The sequence below is a fragment of the Chiloscyllium plagiosum genome, chromosome 9, assembly GCF_004010195.1.
Source record: "Chiloscyllium plagiosum isolate BGI_BamShark_2017 chromosome 9, ASM401019v2, whole genome shotgun sequence".
Taxonomy (NCBI): Eukaryota; Metazoa; Chordata; class Chondrichthyes; order Orectolobiformes; family Hemiscylliidae; genus Chiloscyllium; species Chiloscyllium plagiosum.
The window spans coordinates 30,290,735-30,311,286 of record NC_057718.1 but is presented as its reverse complement, the minus strand read 5'-3'; the positions used below and the strand labels follow the sequence as shown (position 1 = coordinate 30,311,286).

At 40.5% G+C, this 20,552-nt stretch overlaps 1 protein-coding gene across 3 annotated transcripts in view; it reads left to right on the top strand.

The window, feature by feature from the left end:
• prepl (prolyl endopeptidase like) overlaps positions 1–20,552 on the top strand; it is a 51,120-nt gene that overhangs the window by 10,789 nt on the left and 19,779 nt on the right. For all 3 annotated transcript variants that reach the window (XR_006312463.1, XM_043695644.1, XM_043695645.1), the window contains exons 4-8: positions 1,916–2,125; positions 6,754–6,880; positions 9,018–9,234; positions 16,343–16,531; positions 18,167–18,373. Coding sequence is in view for 2 of the 3 variants with exons in the window: in XM_043695644.1 (XP_043551579.1) it covers positions 1,916–2,125; positions 6,754–6,880; positions 9,018–9,234; positions 16,343–16,531; positions 18,167–18,373 (950 nt within the window). In the remaining variant the exon portion in view is untranslated. The remainder of the gene's footprint in view (positions 1–1,915; positions 2,126–6,753; positions 6,881–9,017; positions 9,235–16,342; positions 16,532–18,166; positions 18,374–20,552) is intronic.

The following is a 20,552-nucleotide window of genomic DNA, read 5'->3' as shown; positions in this document are numbered from 1 at the left end:
ACCATACCAGGATAGAACCTAATTGAAGCCATTCAAATATTGAATCAAGAAGAGCCTTTTAACCTCAAGGATATTGGTTCAAATCTGTCTGTGAGGCTTATCACCAACAAGTTTATGATGGCATCGGAGAATGATTCATTCAAGTGAATCTTGGGAACCAGTCTTGGTGTGTACAGAAATAATAATTATAACTATAGCAGGTCAATGACAAAATATTTGAGCACTCAAATTCAATTTATTTTGTTCTTAATAGTCTGTAAAATCTAATTTCCACTGCAGAAACTTTATTAAATTAGTTTTATGAATTAAAATTAAGTTGAAGACATTTCTTTCTTGGAAAATTTGAAACTTTTGCTCCTCCTAAAAGCACACACTTGTGTTAAAATGCTGCTCCAGAAGTGACAGCATTCCAATATCATTGCAAGTGATAATTTTTTTAATGCTTGATTCCAAAAAATCTGGTCACCTTTCAGAGCATCACAGACAAACATTATCATGTTGTTACGATTAGTCAGTTTGATTAACTAGGACAATACTCCCATTTCGAGACCTCTTATAAGGAGGAAAGATCAGCCCTTGTTCTTCCTTCTGATCAATGATTACTGTCCACAGACTCCAGTGGAAAACTAGATCAACTTTAGGTATCAGGTTTATAGTGATAATTCCCACATTGTTCACTATCTAGCCTAACCCAATAAGAACCAAGTGGACAAGATACGGTAGGCTGCCAGCACCAGTAAGAACATGAGTAGCAGAAAGGGAGAAATAACAAGAGAGGTTATCTAACACGTGTACTACTTCCTAGTTATTAAGAGATTTTAATTTTTGCAAATATAATCTGCTCTGTTTTATGCTAAATATTATTTCAAGTTCAACATAATTGGCCACTCCCATAAACAGACCTCACATCAACTGCAATTTGAACAGCATGTTTTCTGTCTAATTTCTCTTATGAGTTTTTGAAATCATTGAACTTCTTTCAGCATGCATTGAACTCACATCTGCAGATAATGTTGATTTGATTCTGTTAGCCCCCATTTATATTCCTACATAAAATGGCCCTGGGAATGCTTCACCAGCTACTTGATTAAAAACTTTAGCGTTCACATTTAAGACCCCAAGTCAATTAGATTTACAGACTGAGTTGGGAGAATCAATATGTGCAAATATTTAAACACACATTTCATAAAGCACAATAGGTTTATCTTAACAAGCTCAAAAGAAATGAGACTCAATTAAAAGCAGTGGTTTCGTATTTATGGACATAAGCTCACGTTTCTGGTTGATTGGGCACTGACTCTTTCTTCAGTCTTCCTTTCTGTGTAATAAACCAATAAGAATCACTACTTAATCTACTTAAAATGACTAATTATTGAAAATAACTCAATCCTATAATTGGGAAACATAAATTTCACTCCTTACCCTGGCTTCCTCTATCAGCGTTTTCAGGGAGGTCTCAGAAAAGTGAGGGGGAATCAGAGGCCATCCCTTCAACTTATTGTTAGTGCTAAAATTTGTTTTGTAGGTGGATAAGCTTAAAAAATGAAATGGGCATTTTAAACAGTGGTGAAAATTGCATACGTCAAGAGGTCAAATTCCTAACATAAGAAAGAATCAGTGATTAGTTAAATGGAAATGAGATCAGAAGTTAAAGTGTCCTGAGGATGTTACAGGGTTTTTACAAATTCCCAATATGTGATTCATATTGAAAATATTCAAAAATTGAAATATTACTGATTATTGATTTTATACTTCAAAGAAAAATATGGAAAAGGAACATGCTACAGTTACAGAACTATTCCCACTATATTAATACATTGTGCTGCATGTATGGTGCGGAATTCTGTGATATTGATTAGAAATTAAATACTTCGGTTCTACCTCTATATTGAGGTTATGTTATTTATGCCCAAAGGTGATCAAATTCCTGAAGTTGTCTTATCCTTGGATCAGCTGCAGTTCCTCCGAACAGCGGAAGCTCAATTTCAACAGATCAGAGTCTCACCAAATCAGAAGTATTTGGCTTCAAGCATAAGTTCTTCATCAGATAAGTCTACTTGTATTGTGGTCAAGCTTGGTCCTAAGCCAGAGGTGGTGCATGTTTTGTCAAGAGCATTTAATTTTGGTGAGTCTGCCACATTGCATCATGGCTTCACATTTCCAACAACTTATTTAAGTTATTTGTTTTTTTTCATGTTCTACGTATGAGACGGTAAACTGCGGATCAATTTCTATGTGCAGTAAGTTAGCTGAGGGTTACAGATTCTAACATATTAATCAAAGACAGAGAGTTTTCTATTTGTTACTGCAATATTCCAATATCAATAAAGTCATATCAACTAATCATTCATTCCTTTGCTGATACTTCAGTAAGACAGTTCCTGAATTTTCAGAATCAGGAGACCTCCCAAAATGACGGATGGGACCCAGATTGGATATCCAGAGTTCCACTCCCATTTCTGACAGATCCTATTTTCTCCGGAGAAGGAATTTGGATGTGATGGGATGTGATTCTATCAGAAAATCAAAACATAACAAGGTCATTTGAAATTAGCACTAATTTTAAACTGACCCCATCTTTGTTTTGCCGGAAGAAAGGCCTTCTCCTGCAGTGTAGGAGTTGCAGATCTCTAGGAAAGTTGTAAATGCCCTTGAGGGCAGATTAAGTTTTTATAGAACAGTCAAGTTATTTTAATGTACAGTCCATTACGAGTCCAAAAGTCTGCCTGTGTATGTAAGAGTTTAAGAAAATTTATTCCAGCAGTTTCAGGAGCTATATGTTGACATTAGAGATCCTTCAAAGTTACACGGCTGCACCAAACATCTCTGTAGGCAATCACATGCCACACCGTTCACAACATTGATTCCCAGTTCCAGAAGTCACTGCCAAGCACAGATCTTGGACATCCATGCAGCTGAAAACAAAATTAGGAAAATCAGTGGTTTACATAACACTCAGTGCTATAGTTATAATAATTATATAGTGTGAAGTTGCCGGTGTTGGACTGGGGTGGACAAATAATTATATAGAACATAGAACTGTAAAGCGCAGGAAGAGGCCCTTCAGCCCACAATGTTCTACTGAACATCATGCCACATTAAACCTTCTGCCTGCCCTTGGTCCATATCCTTCCATTTCTTGCAAATTCATGTGCTTATCGAAAAGTGCCTTAAATGCCCCCATTGGATCTGCCTCCATCACAACCCCTGGCAGCACATTCCAGACTCCTACCACTCTATTAAAAAAAACTTCCCCCTCATGTCAGCTTTGAACTTTCCCCCTCTCACCTTAAATACATGCCCCCCATTTATTAGATGTTTCAACTCTGGGGGGGGGAAAGGTTCTGGTCTTATCTATACATCTCATAATTCTGTAGACTTGTATCATGTCTCCTATCTGCCTGCACTGCTTATTTATGACAGGCTGTTTTCCACAGTTAACATTATTGTCCTGGTGAATTATAAATTCACATTTGTTTGACATTTTAAGGAAGTTATTATAGAATGAGCAATTTTTGATAAATTTGTTAACTTCACAAGGGTTTAAGTACTTGAATAAATTTGAATGTATTGAATGTGTTTTAATGAATGGAAGATTTTTTTTATTTTTATTTTTTAAAATATTGAAGCCGATAATAGATATTTAGGACTTTGCTTTATTTAATCTCAGCATGGCTGCTGAAATCTGAATGGTGGACTGAATGAGTTTATGAAGAGGGGGATGTAAGGGCAAAGAGAGGGCATAAGTTGACACTAAATTGGAATAACGGCATTAGCAACCCAGGGATGGGTGGAAGAGGGCCAATGAACTGTCACTAAACTGATATAGGAGTCATTAGAGGGCATGGGTTGGCACATATAGGCGTAATGGTTGGCAGTGAGTGATGAGGACTGGAAGGCAGCTGAAATAAAAATAACAACAACAGCCGATATGGCCACCTCCAGTCTGTCCAGGACATCTCCATTTCACACATGGTCCATCATTTGGGATACTTTCCCCCAAGCCATGTGTGGCAAGTTGGGAAATTTCCCACTCCCTCTACCCAACTTGTGATAAAAGAACCAAACCAAAATGTTGCTATGAAGATGCAAGCATAATCCTAATTAATTTTGAATGTGCTTAGGCAGTTTCCAGGTTCTGAACAGGTTCCATTCTTGAGTCCATTCACAAGTCGATTTGTATGCAAGTCCGAACACAATGCAGAACAATATGAAATGGCAATTCAAGAACAACAATAAACACTCATATGTTGGATCTTTGGAAATACACTCCTGTAGACTTTGTAAGTCGAAATCCCCTGTACACTGCAACACGTTTTCAAGACTTCTTCCAGTGAAGGTTTTTCAAATGCCTGAAATTAGAGTTAATATAATTGTGAAATAGACCAGCAAAGACATCAGTCTCAACAAACAACGGAGAGAGAAACTGGAAAAGACGTTTGAGATGGAGGTGAAGGTAGACCTGGTGGTTTTATCCAATTTTACTGGGTAAGTGATAGGTTTTGGAGTCAAAGAGAATGTAAGCAAGGGTGAGATGGGGAAGTGGTTAGACATTAGATTGGCTGTTAATTAGATGTGTAAGGAGGTGAGGCTACATGAACTGAGGTTAATGGTTTGCAGTGTTTTGTGGAGGATGAGATTACACAAGAAAAGTTTTTGGACAAGCTGTCTCCAAGTGAAAGTTCAAATCTCAGGTACATCATCCATTGAAGAATCTAATTGAGATTTAAAAGAGAGGAGATTTTGGTGAAGAAGGTAGTTGCTAATCCTTGGTGTAATAAATAATGAGATCTTAAAGAGATGGTAAAGTGCAGGGTACCTGAGGAAGAGGATCTGTTTAAGGAAGGGGAAAGGCTAAGATTGAACTTTGAGTAGATGGCCACAATAAACTGTGGGAAATTGAAAAGGATATTCATTCATCGGCAGTTCTTCGCAGACAATGATGACTCTCTTCCACCTTCAGAATGAGTCTGTAGGTGACTGTACGCTTGGCTTCTGCTTTTTCCCGAAGTCAAGTCTCAAGGCGTTTGATGCCTTCCGAATGGCCCACCTCCAATTTGGGTAGTCTTGGGCCAGTGATTCCCAGGTGCTGTGTGAATGTTGCACTTTGCCTGTGAGATCTTGAGGGTAATACTGAAGCACTGCCTGTGCTCACCTGGGGCTCACCTGCTATCTCAAGACTGGGAGTACAGCACCTGCTTGGGGTGTCTCGTGTCAGTTGTGCAGACAACATGCCAAGTCATCGTAGCCAATCACAGGTAGTCAGTGCCTCGATGTGGGTGTGTTGGCTTGATCAAGGACAGTGGTGTTGGTGTGTCTTTCTTCCCATCAGATTCTCAGAATCTTGTACAGGCTAGTGTTGGTGGTACTGCTGCAGTGCCTTGAGGTCTCTGCTGTAGACAGTCCACATCTCCGAGGATGGTGGGATAGTAGGGTGGGAACTGCCACAGTTCGGTAAACCATGATCTTTGTGTCAGATCTGATCTTGTCATTCTCGAACATCCTTTTCCTCATGCGGTCGAAGGCTGCATTATCACACAAGAGGTGGTGCTGGATCTCTTCATCAATAGCTGCTTTGGCTGACAATGCCAAGCCAGGATGATGGAGGACCTTTGTTTGCAGATGTTTCAGAGTGAGACCTATGTTCTCATATGCCTCTGTATAGGTGCTGACAGTGATCTGGAGTACATCCTCTGAGATTGCACATATACAAGCATCATCTGCATTCTGCAACTCGATGACACTGGTTGGGGTCTTAAACAACAAGTAGCAGTCCATTGCAGTCTTTGTCAGAAGACAGATCAGGCAAGCCAATATGTCAATGCACTTCTTCTCTATTTAGGCCCTTATTTTGAAGAAATGCATTATCACAAGACTGATAAAGGTGTTAGATTTGATGTATGGTTGAAACCGAATACAAGAATTGACAAGTCATTGTGAAGTCAAACCGTGCTGCAGTTTCTGTTAAGCCAGCAATATTGAGGTGCAGTTCCAAACTGAACTGAACCCAGATCCAATGTAGGTGGTGGCCTAGTGGTATTATTGCTAGACTATTAATCCAGAGGTCAGGTATTGTCCCGGGCACCTGGTTTCAAATCCTGCCATGGCAGGTGGTGGAAATTTATTCCAATAAAAAAAATCTGGGATTAAGAGTCTAATAATGAATAATAACCATCTGGTTCACTAATGTCCTTTAGGTAAGCAAATCTGTAATGCTTAACAGTCTGACCAACATGTGACTTCAGACCCACAGCATGCATGGTTTACTCTCAACTGCCCTCTGGCTAATTCGGGATGGGCAATAAAGACCGGCCTGGCCAGTGACGTCCAAATCCCGTGAATGAATTTTTAAAAAATACTTCAATATGTGATGTTACCCTTTTTGAGATTTGAATTTTCATTTGGAGCCAAATCCTCCATATTGTCTTTGCAATTTCATTCTCCACAAAACACCACAAACCCATGACCTCAGGACAACATGTCAGTTCTGAAAACAATCATGGGACCCAAAATATTAATATTGTTTTCTCTCCACTGATGCTGCCAGACCTGCTGAGTTGCTCCAGCAATTTCTGTTATTGTGTTTTAGATCTGTACTACTTGTGCGACATTTTGGGCTTCTGAGATTTGTGATACTGAAATAGATACAGCACCATCGAGTTAAAATATTTCGTTCAGAGTTTTAATATGTACTGACTTTGTAGTGTACGTCGTTGGCTTTAAAATCAGTCAGCAGCATGTTATTTATTACAGAATGGGGTACAGACAATAGCCTGTTTTACACCAATTTAGAAAAACTTCGGTCCCATCAAGTTTTGAAGCTTCTACTTGAAGATGCAGGTGCAACATCTGAGATGGTTTATAAAGAAAATGACCCAAGGTAACATAGGATACAATAAAAAATGCTAATCAGATTTCTGTTATAGACATGAACCTTCATCAGTTTCATTGAGTCCATTTATTGTGTTTTCTCTCTATTCAAAACTTCCAGTATTTGCATGACTTTTTACATAATGCAGCCTATTTGAACAAGTCAATATCTATTATATATTAGAATTCCATTTCCTATAACACTATGTACTGCTGTGTTTGTGGTTCACTAGAACTATCTAAGGTAGACAAAGACCAAATGGGAACAGGAAATGCTTTATTGTATGTACTGTCAGCTCCACAGTCTATTTTAGACTGCCCCTCCAGCTCCCACCTCTGGTCACGTGACCCACACTCTTAAAGGGGCAACAGACACTCTACTACATATATAATACCCCTCTCCCCTTTATTTTAGTACTCCCCTTAACAATATGTGTATTTAATCTTAGCTATAGTGCCTGTATAATAGTTAACATATGTACATCGTCAGGATATCTTCAAAAAAAAGGAGAAAGAAAACAACCTTTCTGTTCTTTACATTGACACAATCAGTCTCTAAGGGGATGGTGGTTCCGGGAAGACCATCTCCTCGTCTCAGGAACCTTTTCCAGTGTAGACTCCTCAGCTCTGATGAAGAGTCATCTGGACTTAAAACATTACCTTGCTCGCTCTCTATGGATGCTGTCTGACCTGCTGTGATCTCCAGCATTGGTTGTTTTCAGTACAGGTTCCAGTATCTGCAGTAATTTGCTCCTTCAGGAAGCTCCTGTTGTTCCATAGGTAAGCCACTCTCTGATTGGCTACTCCCCTGCTATTGTCTCTTGCCTGGGTATTGAGACACATGAGTCGGTCGAGACCAGTTCGGTATTCTGAGGGACTCCACCACCCCATATTGGTTAGGTGTGGCAACCAGCTGGTCAACATGATCTCATTACAGCACTGGGCTGCTTAAGTCCAACATGTTGACTTCTTGTGACCACTCTTGCCACATCGGCAGCATTCAACAGTTGGTACTACACTCTGCAGAGTATGCATTATTTTATGAACCCAGACATCACAACTCAACTGGTTAGCTTTGCTGGCAGCCAACTCCATTGAGGTAGCAATTTTGAAAGCTGTCCTGAAATCCAGATGTCTCCTTACTAATTGCTTCCTTGGATGGCTTTGTGTCAGAGGCCACAAATCAAACAGTTGTGTAAGGCATCTTGGAAGAACCCTCCAAATTCACAATGTTCTGCTAACCACTTTAAGGTTGGTGATAGACTGTCCTTCCCATTTATAAAAACATAAGGTTTGCGATCATCAGTGGCTTTGGTGCAAAATACCTCCCCAACACTTTGAATAGTTCCTGATATGTCTTCTCTGCAAGTTTCTCTGGTTGCACAAGACTCCGTAGAATCATGAGGGTTTTTTTTTTCCCGACAGTACTCAAGAAAACCGGTGCCAATGTGTCTTCAACTACTTTTTTGCCTTGACATAGGTATCAAAACATTCCATGTACAGAGTCCAAAATGTTCTGTCTTCATCAAACGGTCCCATGGCTCTAAATTGGCCTGCCATTTTGTTTCCGGCCACTCAAGTCTACTAGCTGTTTGTAGCCTGAGTCCCCTAGGTGAACACTTTGCATTGGCCATTCTCTTGCAGATTGTGTTAGCATAATGTTCTTCCCTGGCATTGGCTGCAGCCCAAGTCTCATCACAACAGCTGCTCTTCAGCGTGTACTTGGTGTTGACCACAGCCCAAGTCTCCTCATGACCGCTTCCCTTGAGTTACCCCTACTATCTCGTGCCATTTTCACAGTCAGGGCAATGTCTTTCCTACCGACAAAACAAAATGGGGTTCTCACACAGTTTATGGCCCAATCTAATTCTCACAGCCATTTGTTGTGTTTGTGGTTCACTAGAACCATAAATAGAACACAAGATAGGCGATGGGTAAAGTAGAACAGGGATTACTTTGCTGTGGTCCTCTCAACTCCACAGTCAGTTTTAGCCCTTTTAGCTTCTGCCTACAGGCCACATGACTGGGTGCCCTGAGGGGGCAACACATACCCAATTATATACATAACATGAATTAATCCAATCTCAACAGAATAACCAGCAAATTATTTTAAGCGTTCCTTCTGCTCTTTGTGTTGATGTTTCTAGGTTTTTTGTCGAACTGGCTAGCACCAAGGATGGGAGGTTTATCACTATCAATAGTAACAGCAAGAATAGCTCAGAGGTCTGGTTATTTGATCGGATGTATCCACAAAATAACCCCAGGATTGTGCAAGAACGGGTCTCTGGTGTAGTATATCTTGTGGAACACCAGAGAAATCAGCTATATATTCTGACAAATTATGGTGCGACAGAAGAATACAGAGTAAGTTTTAAAGAAATGTAAGCTACAGATCAATAACTATCAACTTACTGTTAAAAATCACACAACACCAGGTTATAATCCAATAGGTTTATTTGGAAGCACTAGCTTTCATAGTGCTGCTTCATCAGGTGGTTGTGGAGAATAAGAATGTAAGACACAGAATTTATAGCAAAGGTTTACAGTGTGATGTAACTGAAATTATATATTAAAAAAGACTTGGATTGTTTGTTAAGTCTCTCATCTTTTAGAATGACCATGTTGGTTTCAGTTCTTTCACAGGTAAATCACAAAACATTTTTTTTAGAAGTTACGTTCTCAAGTGAATTAGATTAGATTACATTACATTACATTACAGTGTGGAAACAGGCCCTTCGGCCCAACAAGTCCACACTGACCCGCCGAAGCGCAACCCACCCATACCCCTACATTTACCCTTTACCTAACACTACGGGCAATTTAGCATGGCCAATTCACCTGACCTGCACATCTTTGGACTGTGGGAGGAAACCGGAGCACCTGGAGGAAACCCAGGCAGACACGGGAAGAACGTGCAAACTCCACACAGTCAGTCGCCTGAGGTGGGAATTGAACCCGGGTCTCTAGCGCTGCAAGGTAGCAGTGCTAACCACTGTGCCACCGTGCCGTCCACTTTAACAATTGGTGTTATGTCAGCCCAGATAATGCATTCAAGGTGTGAGCTGCCCTGTGTGAGACTGTCTGTCCATGCCACAATGGTCAGACTGATTCTAATCTAAAAAATTGATTTACAGAATTTTACATGGATTCATGCAGTTTTTAAGCAAAGTAAAATGTAATTCTGCAAGTACAAGTTCACCCCACATGCATATATGTGTATGTGTGCATGTGTGTTCGGGGAGGGTGGAGTATGAGTGTCTGTGAGAGAGTGTGTGTGAGTGTAAAGGGGTAAAGTCTGTGAGAGGGTGTGAGCATATGAGAGAAGGTCTGCGTGAGTGTGTGTGTGTATAGTGCAATGGGATCACCTGTAGTGTGACATGAATCCAAGGTCCCAGTTGAGGCCATACGTTTGGGTACCGAACTTGGCTATCAGCCTCTGCTTGGCCACTTTTCGTTGTTGCCTGTCCCGAAGTCCGCCTTGTAGGACGGTCACCCGAAGGTCCAAGGTTGAATGTCCCAGACTGCTGAAGTGTTCTCGGACTGGGAGGAAACACTCCTGTGTGTTGATTGTTGCGTGGTGTCCATTCATCCGTTGCCGTAGCCTCTGCTTGGTCTCGCCAATGATCCGTTTTTTTAGATTAGAAATCAATCTGACCATTGTGGCACAGACAGCATCACACAGGGCAGCTCGCACCTTCAATACATTACCTGGGTCGACATGACACCAACTGTTAAAGTCAAGATTAGAGTGGTGCTGGAAATGCACAGCAGGTCAGGCAGCATCTGAGGAGCAGGAAAATCGACGTTTCAGGCAAAAGCCCTTCATCAGCACCTGCAGTACCCACTTCTACCTGCCTGACCAATTGTTAAAGTTCGCTTGAGAACGAAACTTTTTAAAAAGCCTTTGTGATTTACATATGAAAGAACTGAAACCAACATGGTCATTCTAAAAGATGAGAGACTTAACAAACAATCCGGGTCTTTTTCAACATATAATTTCTCATAATATATCATATCACACTGTAAACTTTTGCTATAAATTCTGTGTCTTACAATCTTATTCTCCACAACCACCTGATGAAGGAGCAGTGCTCCGAAAGCTAGTGCTTCTAACTAAATGTGTTGGACTATAACCTGGTGTTGTGTGATTTTTAACTTTGTACACCCCAGTCCAACACCGGCATCTCCAAATCATAATTTATGACTTGTGATTAAAGGGTGACTTCACACCATGTTGGTCTGCTGTTAATCAATATTGGTCTGCACACATCTGGATTGAATGAATTCTGTTCCCAATTTCAATTATAGTATTTTACAGAATAGAGCTGTCATTGGTGAAAGCCCTCATACGAATCACCTGACAACTCAGTTGAGTAAATTAGTTCAGCTGAAGATTGCTCTCACACCTCCTCCCACCCCGCCCCCTGTAAAAACGCCATCCCATTCTCCCAATTCCTTCGTCTCCGCCGCATCTGCTCCCAGGAGGACCAGTTCAAAATACGCACAACACAGACGGCCTCCTTCTTCAAGGACCGCAATTTCCCCCCTGACGTGATCGACGATGCCCTCCACCGCATCTCCTCCACTTCCCGCTCCTCCGCCCTTGAGCCCCGCCCCTCCAACCGCCACCAGGACAGAACCCCACTGGTCCTCACCTACCACCCCACCAATCTCCATGTACAGCGCATCATCCGCCGTCACTTCCGCCACCTCCAAACGGACCCCACCACCAAGGATATATTTCCCTCCCCTCCCCTATCAGCTTTCCGTAGAGACCACTCCCTCCGCGACTCCCTTGTCAGATCCACACCCCCCACCGACCCAACCTCCACTCCCGGCACCTTCCCTTGCAACCGCAGGAGGTGCAACACTTGCGCCCACACCTCCCCCCTCACTTCTCTCCAAGGCCCCAAGGGAAACTTCCATATCCGCCACAGATTCACCTGCACCTCCACCCACATCATCTACTGCATCCGCTGCAGCCGGTGTGGCCTCCTCTATATTGGGGAGACAGGCAGCCTACTTGCGGAGCGATTCAGAGAGCACCTCTGGGCCACCCGGACGAACCAACCCAACCTCCACCCTACTCCGACCTATCACCCTCACCTTGACCTCTTTCCACCTATCACATTTCCAACGCCCCTCCTCCAAGTCCCTCCTCCCTACCTTTTAGCTTCTCCTGCTGAACACTCTCTGCTCATTCCTGAAGAAGGGCATGTGCCCGAAACGTCGAGTCTTCTGTTCCCTAGATGCTGCCTGACCTGCTGTGCTGTTCCAGCAATAAAGTTTCAGCTTTGATCTCCAGCGTCTGCAGACCTCACTTTCTCCTCGAGGAATACAGAAGGAGAATGGGGGAATTAAGTAAACTCCTATCAATGGAATAAAATGACAAACAAAAAACACCGTGAGCTGCATGGTGGCACAGTGGTTAGCGCTGCTGCCTCACTGCGCCAGGGACCTGGGTTCAATTCCCGCCTCAGATGACTGACTGTGTGGAGTTTGCACATTCTCCCCGTGTCTGCGTGGGTTTCCTCTGGGTGCTCCGGTTTCCTCCCACAGTCCAAAGATGTGCAGGTAAGTTGAATTGGCCATGCTAAATTGCCTGTAGTGTTAGGTAGGGGTAAATGTAGGGGTATGGGTGGGTTGCGGATCGGTGTGGACTTGTTGGGCCGACGGGCCTGTTTCCACACTGTAATGTAATCTAATCTAAAAGTAAATCTTTAAAGAAACAAATTTCTTCTAAAATATTTGTTGACTTTATTAAAGAGGTTAAGATTATTTATTGTGCTCCTGTCAGAGCTTAGTGCCATTTGGCCCATAAGGGCATGTTAGTTCTCTGTACAGTAACCAACTGATCCAATTTCCCTGCTCCATCTTTGACTTGAGAAAACATCAGGTCTTTGAACATTTACAGCACATACTTTTCTGACCAATGGCTTACATAATGACAAAGCATGTGCAACCTGCACAGAAATTCCTAAATTGTACCTTCTCTTCTAGCACTAGTGGATATTGTTATGACAATGCTTTATATTTTATATCAGAGCACTTTCCAAGGATTGTGGAAAAAGGTGTATATTTCAAATTTTGTAGACATGCCTGGAGTGCTTCTTGAAAAGAGGCCACCGAAAGCTTCTTTTTAATGGCAGTCCTCTGGAGCAGATGAGCAGGCTTTCTAGCTCAAAGATAGGAACACTACCACTGCACCACAGGACCCCTCAAGTCTATTACAAGCAAGCTAAGGTGGAGGGAAGTCAGCTGTGAACACTTTGCTCATCTGATCTATTATTGACACCTATTTGTTCTACTTGAAAGTGTTTGAAAGATCATCTCAAGTTTGTAATTCCTGAACAAGCTATGTCTGCCAGACTTCAGATACAACTGAGCATAATTAGTGACTTGACCACACATTTCAGAGCAATGCACTAAACAACATCCTATGATTCATCCTTTATGCTTTAAAGAATTAGCTATTAGCCAAAGTGATGTCTTTTCAGAAAGCCGATTTTCTGCAGAGAAATATGTATTTTCCTGTAGAGAGTGTGTATGTGTGTATTTGTTTGTGTTTTGGGGATTTTAAAAAATCTATTTTTTATTGAAAAATAGATTTTTTTTTTAGTATTACAAGTACAAAACAATATAATTCAAAACAGCACAAAAAAAACCCCAACCTCTCATGTACAAATGTATAAACATATATAGAAAAATATAGAATTTTTAAAAACCCCAAACTGGCTATTTAACTAAATAACCAGCAATAAACCAATAAATAGTAATAACTCAGCCCAGCCAAACAAAACGCTCATATGTTCGCAGTTCCTCCTCCCTGGATATTGGACTCTTAATACACAATCGTTATGGCTGTATAAAAGCCCTTGTGTGGTAGATAAATCTGTGACAATTTATTCCAAAAAGGGCTGCCATGTATTATAAAAATTCTCAGTTTTGAGGTGTACCATATTTGTCCAGAGAAAATCCAGGGTAATATGCTCCATAACAATCTTGCGCCAACCCGACATGCCTGGGGGGTTTTCGGATATCCAATCGAGCAAAACATTTTTTCTTGCACAGAACATGAGAATATTGAAGAGTTTTTTTTCTTATGTGCGTCTGCAGGAAATACAGTGGGCAGGCCCAAAAGGGGAGAGATAGGGTCCTTCTTCACCTTTACACCCAAAATCCTTCCATTGCGCCCGCTATAGCACTCCGATATGTTTGAAGCCTATCGCAAGACCAAAGACAATGGGTAAAAGTGCTCGTGCAGACCTTGTATTTGGGACATGCTGAAGATACCCAAATATCCTCCCATTCTTCTGAGGAGACTTCAACACTTAGCTCTCTCTCCCACATCCTGCAGAGTTGATCAAATTCATCTGAGGGGGCACCCCCCCCTCTATGTCAGATTTGCAGGGATCAGTCAAAAGTGTGTTTTTTCTTTTGAATAAAATCCCTAACTTGAACAAAACAAAAGAGATCTCTATTAGATAACTCGTACTTCCGTACTAACGGATCGAAGGAATTGCTACGTCCCCCTCAAATAAATTGCCCATGTAAGACACACCCCTAGCTGCACAACGTTTAAATCCTCTCCGATCAATCATCTCCGGTTGAAAACCCGGCATACCCACTAAAGGTGTGAACAAAGATGTTTTGCCAATATTGCCTTCCATCTGCCGAATTGCCCTCCATGCTTTAACAGTATTGATGACTATTGGGTTATGGTATTATTCCCTAACTGTCCTCATTTTGTCCAAAAACAGCAAACTGGTAAGGGGCACCTTGCCTGGAAGGCATCGATATCTAACCATATTGAAAGAGGATCCCCACAAACCCAATCACTCGCATAGGTCAAAAATGAGCTTAATTGGTAATTTTTAATGTCTGGAAGGTCTATTTCCCCCCTAATCTGTGAGGCAGTTGCATTTTGGCTAATTTAATGAGGGGCCGTTTACGATGCCAAATAAAGGAGCTGAACCACCTGTTCAGCCTCCTGAGTATTTGCTTATTGAAAATCAGGGGGAGCATCCGTATAGGGTATCGCAAACAAGGGAGAATATTCATATTAAGCGCTATCCGACCCAACTACGAGACTGAAAGTGCCTCCCATCTTTGAAGATCTTGTTTAATTTTTTCCAAATAATTGGATAAAATTGGCTTTGAACAGCCGATCCAGAACTGGAGTAATGAATATGCCCAAATACACAAAACTCCCCTGTGACCATCTAAATGGGAATCTATAGTCGCTCTTCTTCGTGAGGCATAGCCTCTGATTTCGCGAAATTAATCTTGTACCCCAAAAAAGCAGCAAACGCACAAATGCGTTGTATCAGGCGAGGCACTGAAACTGCTGGGGTCAAAAAAATTAGGACATCATCTGCATACAATAAAATCTTATGTAATTTTGACCCCACTTTTGGAGCTGGTATATTGGGATCCACACGAATAGCCTCCACCAATAGTTCAATTACCAACGTAAAAAACAATGGTAAAAGGGGACAGCCCTGCTGGCTGCCCCTAAAAAATATTAAAATTGCTTTGATCGTACTCCATTGGTGGTAACCGCTGCGAGAGGGCCACCATAGAGAACCTTTACCCATCTCATGAAGACTTCGCCCAAACCAAACTGCTCTATAGAAAAGATACGGCCACTCAACTGGGTCAAGTGCCTTCTCTGCATCTAGAGAAATCGCCAATCCCTGTATTGACTGCTGTTGGCTTGCTTGAATTACATTAAGCAGCCTCATAACAGTTTTGGAGGATCTGCGACCCTTTATAAAGCCCACCTGATCCTCTTTAATAATAGAAGGTAACACGGTCTCCAGCCTTAACGCAACAGTCTTAGAGAGATTTCGTGAACTCGTTCACCAGGGCCTGGAAAGTAACCGACTTCGAGAATACTGCAGGCTGAACTACAGTCCCAGTCTCTGATGCTCCTCCTCCCTTTTTCAGCATCTCTGGACAGCTAGAAACATAGGTAAGTTAATTTTTAGAAGTTTCTTGAGACTCCACGATTTTTTCAGAGTCCCAAGATATCGCGATGGCCTGGGTTGGGCGGGTTAAAGGTTCGTCCAGCTTGTGCTGCAATGCAGAGCTCTGCAGTGAGATCTTCTCAGGTGGCCACCATCTTGGATCCCCCGTGTTTTGGGGATTTTTAAATGGACTGTATTTATACTTATTTAATACTGAACTTGTGTGATAACCAAATATTGTATCTTTAATAAGTTTTGTTTTGACAGTCCCATAATTGTGTTTATTAAGGAACCTGATTAGCAGATCTTTTTTGCTTAAAACCTGATATTGATAAGTGTTGATTATCTTGGTAACTGGAGAAACTATATTTTTATTTTATGTTGCAACTCTCAGAAGAATGGGAGTAGAATAATGGTGCTCCAGCTTCAATCGTAACAATAAAACAGTTAGGTTGTTGAGCGAATTCTTGCAAAGCACTAGATTCTTTGAATTTTTTTTTTAGCTGATGAAAGCACCAATTTCTTCCCCTGGCATGAAGAGCTGGCAGACTGTTTATGAAGTAAAAGAGAGAACAAAATTACTTGATATGGAACTGTTCAAGGATCACTGCATTATGATATTGAAGTACTCCGATCACTTATATCTGCATGTGTTTTCCCTTGATGAGCCGAGAACTGTTAAGTGCATCCAGGTACGTGGGGAATTCCCAGTATTTTTGACCCATTATGTTATTGTGCTGTGCACAACACTTACTCTTCAGTAGTGAGAACTTGTTAGTGAACTGTAAGGGCTTCAATGTGGCTAGCAAGTGTGAAATAAATATGTAGTTGTAACAAATTCTGAAGCATGGTGGTGTTCGTCAGCAATTTGTTTTTTAAATTACTTATTCTTGTTTTTGCAGCTTCCTCTCGTCACTAAGTGGGATTCTCAGGGATGAAATCCTAAAATAATGGCCAGTAATTACTGACCTAATGGGATCATTTGTCTGAAAACTGATATTTCTGCTAATTTCTTAATGAGTGGTTGCTGACAAAGGGAAAAAGCATTTTCAGTATCTTTGTGCAAAATACCATGCATGGCAATTGCTACAAAATGTAGTAATGACAAAAAAAGTGTATCTAGAAATTGTCTAGAAAATCACAGCCAGTATTTCAGTCTGGAAGGTGTGTGAAAGGGCAAAGGAATTTGAGTGTCCAAGCTCCTTGGGAGATTTGGCATTGTAACTTGATGAGACCAAAGCAAAATCTGATGGAGTTGGCAGTTTATCTGTGGAGGAATAAAATATAAAAATCATGGGGTAGTGATTACCCTGTATAAACATCTAATTCAATGGTATGGTATTATTTGTCCTATTGACTTCTGCAATAAAGAATTTTGAATCTTTAGAGATAATGTAGTTACATTATGGTGTTGCCTGATACGAACAAATATAAATAACAATAAAGACTTGGAAAATTGGTGCCATTTTCACTAGTTCAATGCTAATGATGACAATATGATAGAAATTTTATAAGTTCAAGAAATGATTGATTGAACAAAACAGATAAAAGTAGAAGGCTGTCAGTTGTTAAAGAATCCAAAACCAGGAGTCACAGGTTTAAAATTAAACTCAAGCAATTTAGAATTGAGAGCAAGAGTAATGTAGAGTTTTTGTGAGGTTCTTAAATCACTTTTGAGGTTAATGGTAGAGATTACTTAAGATTAGTCAGGTGGGTGAAGGATAAGCAGCTAAAAGGATACAAAAATATATTAAAGTTGATTGGGAATATTTGTTCAAGTAAGTGATAAATTTGAAAATAGACTTGACAATGGCTGGGATTTTCTAGTTCTTTCTGTGTGGCTTAGCATTACAGCTGATGTTTTCACAAATGTTTAAATTTCATTTACATTATAGGTTATATGCATGATAGTTAAAATCTAATTAATTTATTTTTAAAGTTATTTCTCTTAAAGGAAAAATACAGGATATATCCATATTCGTATCAATTCCTGAGCTAATGGCATTTGTTTCTTGGTTGCCACAACTATTCTGCCTCATTACTAATGCTGTGAACCATGTTGCAATCTCTTGAGCAATATCTGCTAAGGGACATCTGAATCTGTATCAAAACTTCAAACCAGATGACTTTTGTGGCATGAATTGTATGACTTGGTCTGATGTTATTTACACCAAATAGAAAAAATGTTGATTAATTACAATAATGTTAATATCAGAACCAGCTGATGCAAAGGAGTCAAATTATTTTGTTACTTGGTGCAAAACATTATGTTAGGACCAACCTTGGGAGGAGTAGTTGCATTTAAACAATACCTTTTATTTCATTAGCTCCCATCTTGGGCCTGTGTCATTGAGTCTGAGGATAATCTAAAGTATGAGACAAACAAGTTTTCCTTTCGACTGTCCTCTCCAGTACAGCCACCAATGAGGCTTCTGTATTCAATAGAAGATAATGAGCTCCATATTCAAGAAAATGGATTTAAAACAACAAATATAAGGGACTATAAAGTGACTTACTTAAAAGCACCAAGCATGGTAAGATGTGATGTAATAGTTATTTATTGGACTTAACTGTCAATTTGAAAGTTTGGAATTTAGCCTTTTCTTTAAGTTGAAAATTAGCTTCTCGGGATCTGTGTTCAGGTTCATTCCCCAACAGACTGTATGGACAGCAAATGCCTCCATTTTCCATGCACAGAAGTCTGCATCAGCAAAACACCAGCCTCATCATATTATTACTGATCTTGGACTAACTCTGAACACACTTTCACTTCACTCTGCTTTGGTGTTCATTGACACTTTACATTATGGTGGTCCTAATAGGTTACTCTGCGTGAGGAGTCACACATCCATATCACATGCATCTGTACAGGGTTATAATGCAGCTGAATTTAGTAACAGGAAAGAGTTCCACTTGATCTATGCCAACTAATCAGTGATCATAGCCTCTTCAATTTAAAGGTCAATGGCATGTATCCTGAAAGATGAAAAGATGTCTGTATTCTTGATAACTCTTAACTGCCTGGCCCAAATAATTAATTTGCACTTGACTTTGAGAATATTCCAAAATATGCTGAATTGTCGCAGAGATGGGATGTGGGGCTAGTAGGTTGTGTTGATTCTATTATTGGAATGTTTTTTCACAGAGGGCAAACTACAGTTTTGGTTGTGTGTAGAATGCAGTAGAGTTGGGAGAGACAAAGAAGATCAATGTCAGACTTGCACATAACTGGAGAAAGTATTAACATTATTATTCACTTCTTGGAAACTAGTTTGAGGCTCAAGCTCAATTTGGAATTCATAAGAGGTGAGGCTGGATTATTTACCAATTTCATATTTTGGAAGAAATGACACAGGACCATGAGGTACAAAGCAATTAGGATTATTGAATAACAGATCATATTTAATACTCAACATAATGTTCTGAGGCTTATTAACTAATCCAGACTCTGCTGAAAATTATACTGGAAGTCAGTTTATGGTTACCAGTGTGATATACTTGCATCTGCTACAAATTAATACAATTTTATACTAGAGCCTGGTTTCATGTTGGCAAAACAAATTCGTACCTATTTTGCACCATTTTAAAAGAGATCACGGAAACTGTCAAATTCTGCTCCATTCCCATTAAAACATCCTGACCAAGCAAGAGTTTTCCTCCCTGACCTGAAAGTTAAGATCGACAGTTACCTTCTACTGCTGCTGCATCTCCATACCAACAATGACCAAATTAATTGGCACCCTTTCTTCATGCTACAAAAGAATGAGTGTTCCTTTTTTCGAGTCCGCTTATTTCATCATTGTTTGGTTGAGTGCAGAATGCAAAGCTTTCACTTCTTGTTTCCTTTAGCAATGTTTACAAACGATGGTGTTAAGTTAATAGTGCTTGATTTGTTTAATTCTTTTTATATGCAATTCATTTGCTTTTTAAAAAAAAATATGTAGAATCTTGTGTCAGTTAATCACAAAGAGATTTGGCTTAAACTTTAATGATCTATAACAAGATAATACTATACACAATACATGTAAGGAAACCTAGGCTATTTTATGATAATCACAAGGTAAAAGTATTGGGCATTATTAAGGATAAGACCATAAGACATAGGAGCGGAAGTAAGGCCATTCGGCCCATCGGGTCTACTCCGCCATTCAATCATGGCTGATGGGCATTTCAACTCCACTTACCCGCATTCTCCCTGTAGCCCTTAATTCCTTGTGACATCAAGAATTTATCAATTTCTGCCTTGAAGACATTTAGCGTCCCAGCCTCCACTGCACTGTGGCAATGAATTCCACAGGCCCACCACTTTCTGGCTGAAGAAATGTCTCCGCATTTCTGTTCTGAATTTACCCCCTCTAATTCTAAGGCTGTGTCCATGGGTCCTAGTCTCCTTGCCTAACGGAAACAACTTCCTAGTGTCCACCCTTTCCAAGCCATGTATTATCTTGTAAATGAGGTGGTATCTATTGAGTCATGCTTCCTCTTTATAAGAAACAAAAAACATAATCAACAACACCCTCACAGGCATAAAGCTCACCAAGGAGGAAGAAACCGACAACAAACTCGCATTCTTGGACATCACAGTCGAAAGAAAGGACAACGGAGAACTACAAACCTGCGTATACAGAAAACCGACAAACACTGACCAAATACTTAACTACACCAGCAACCATCCCAACACACACAAACAAAGCTGTATCAGAACACTATTCC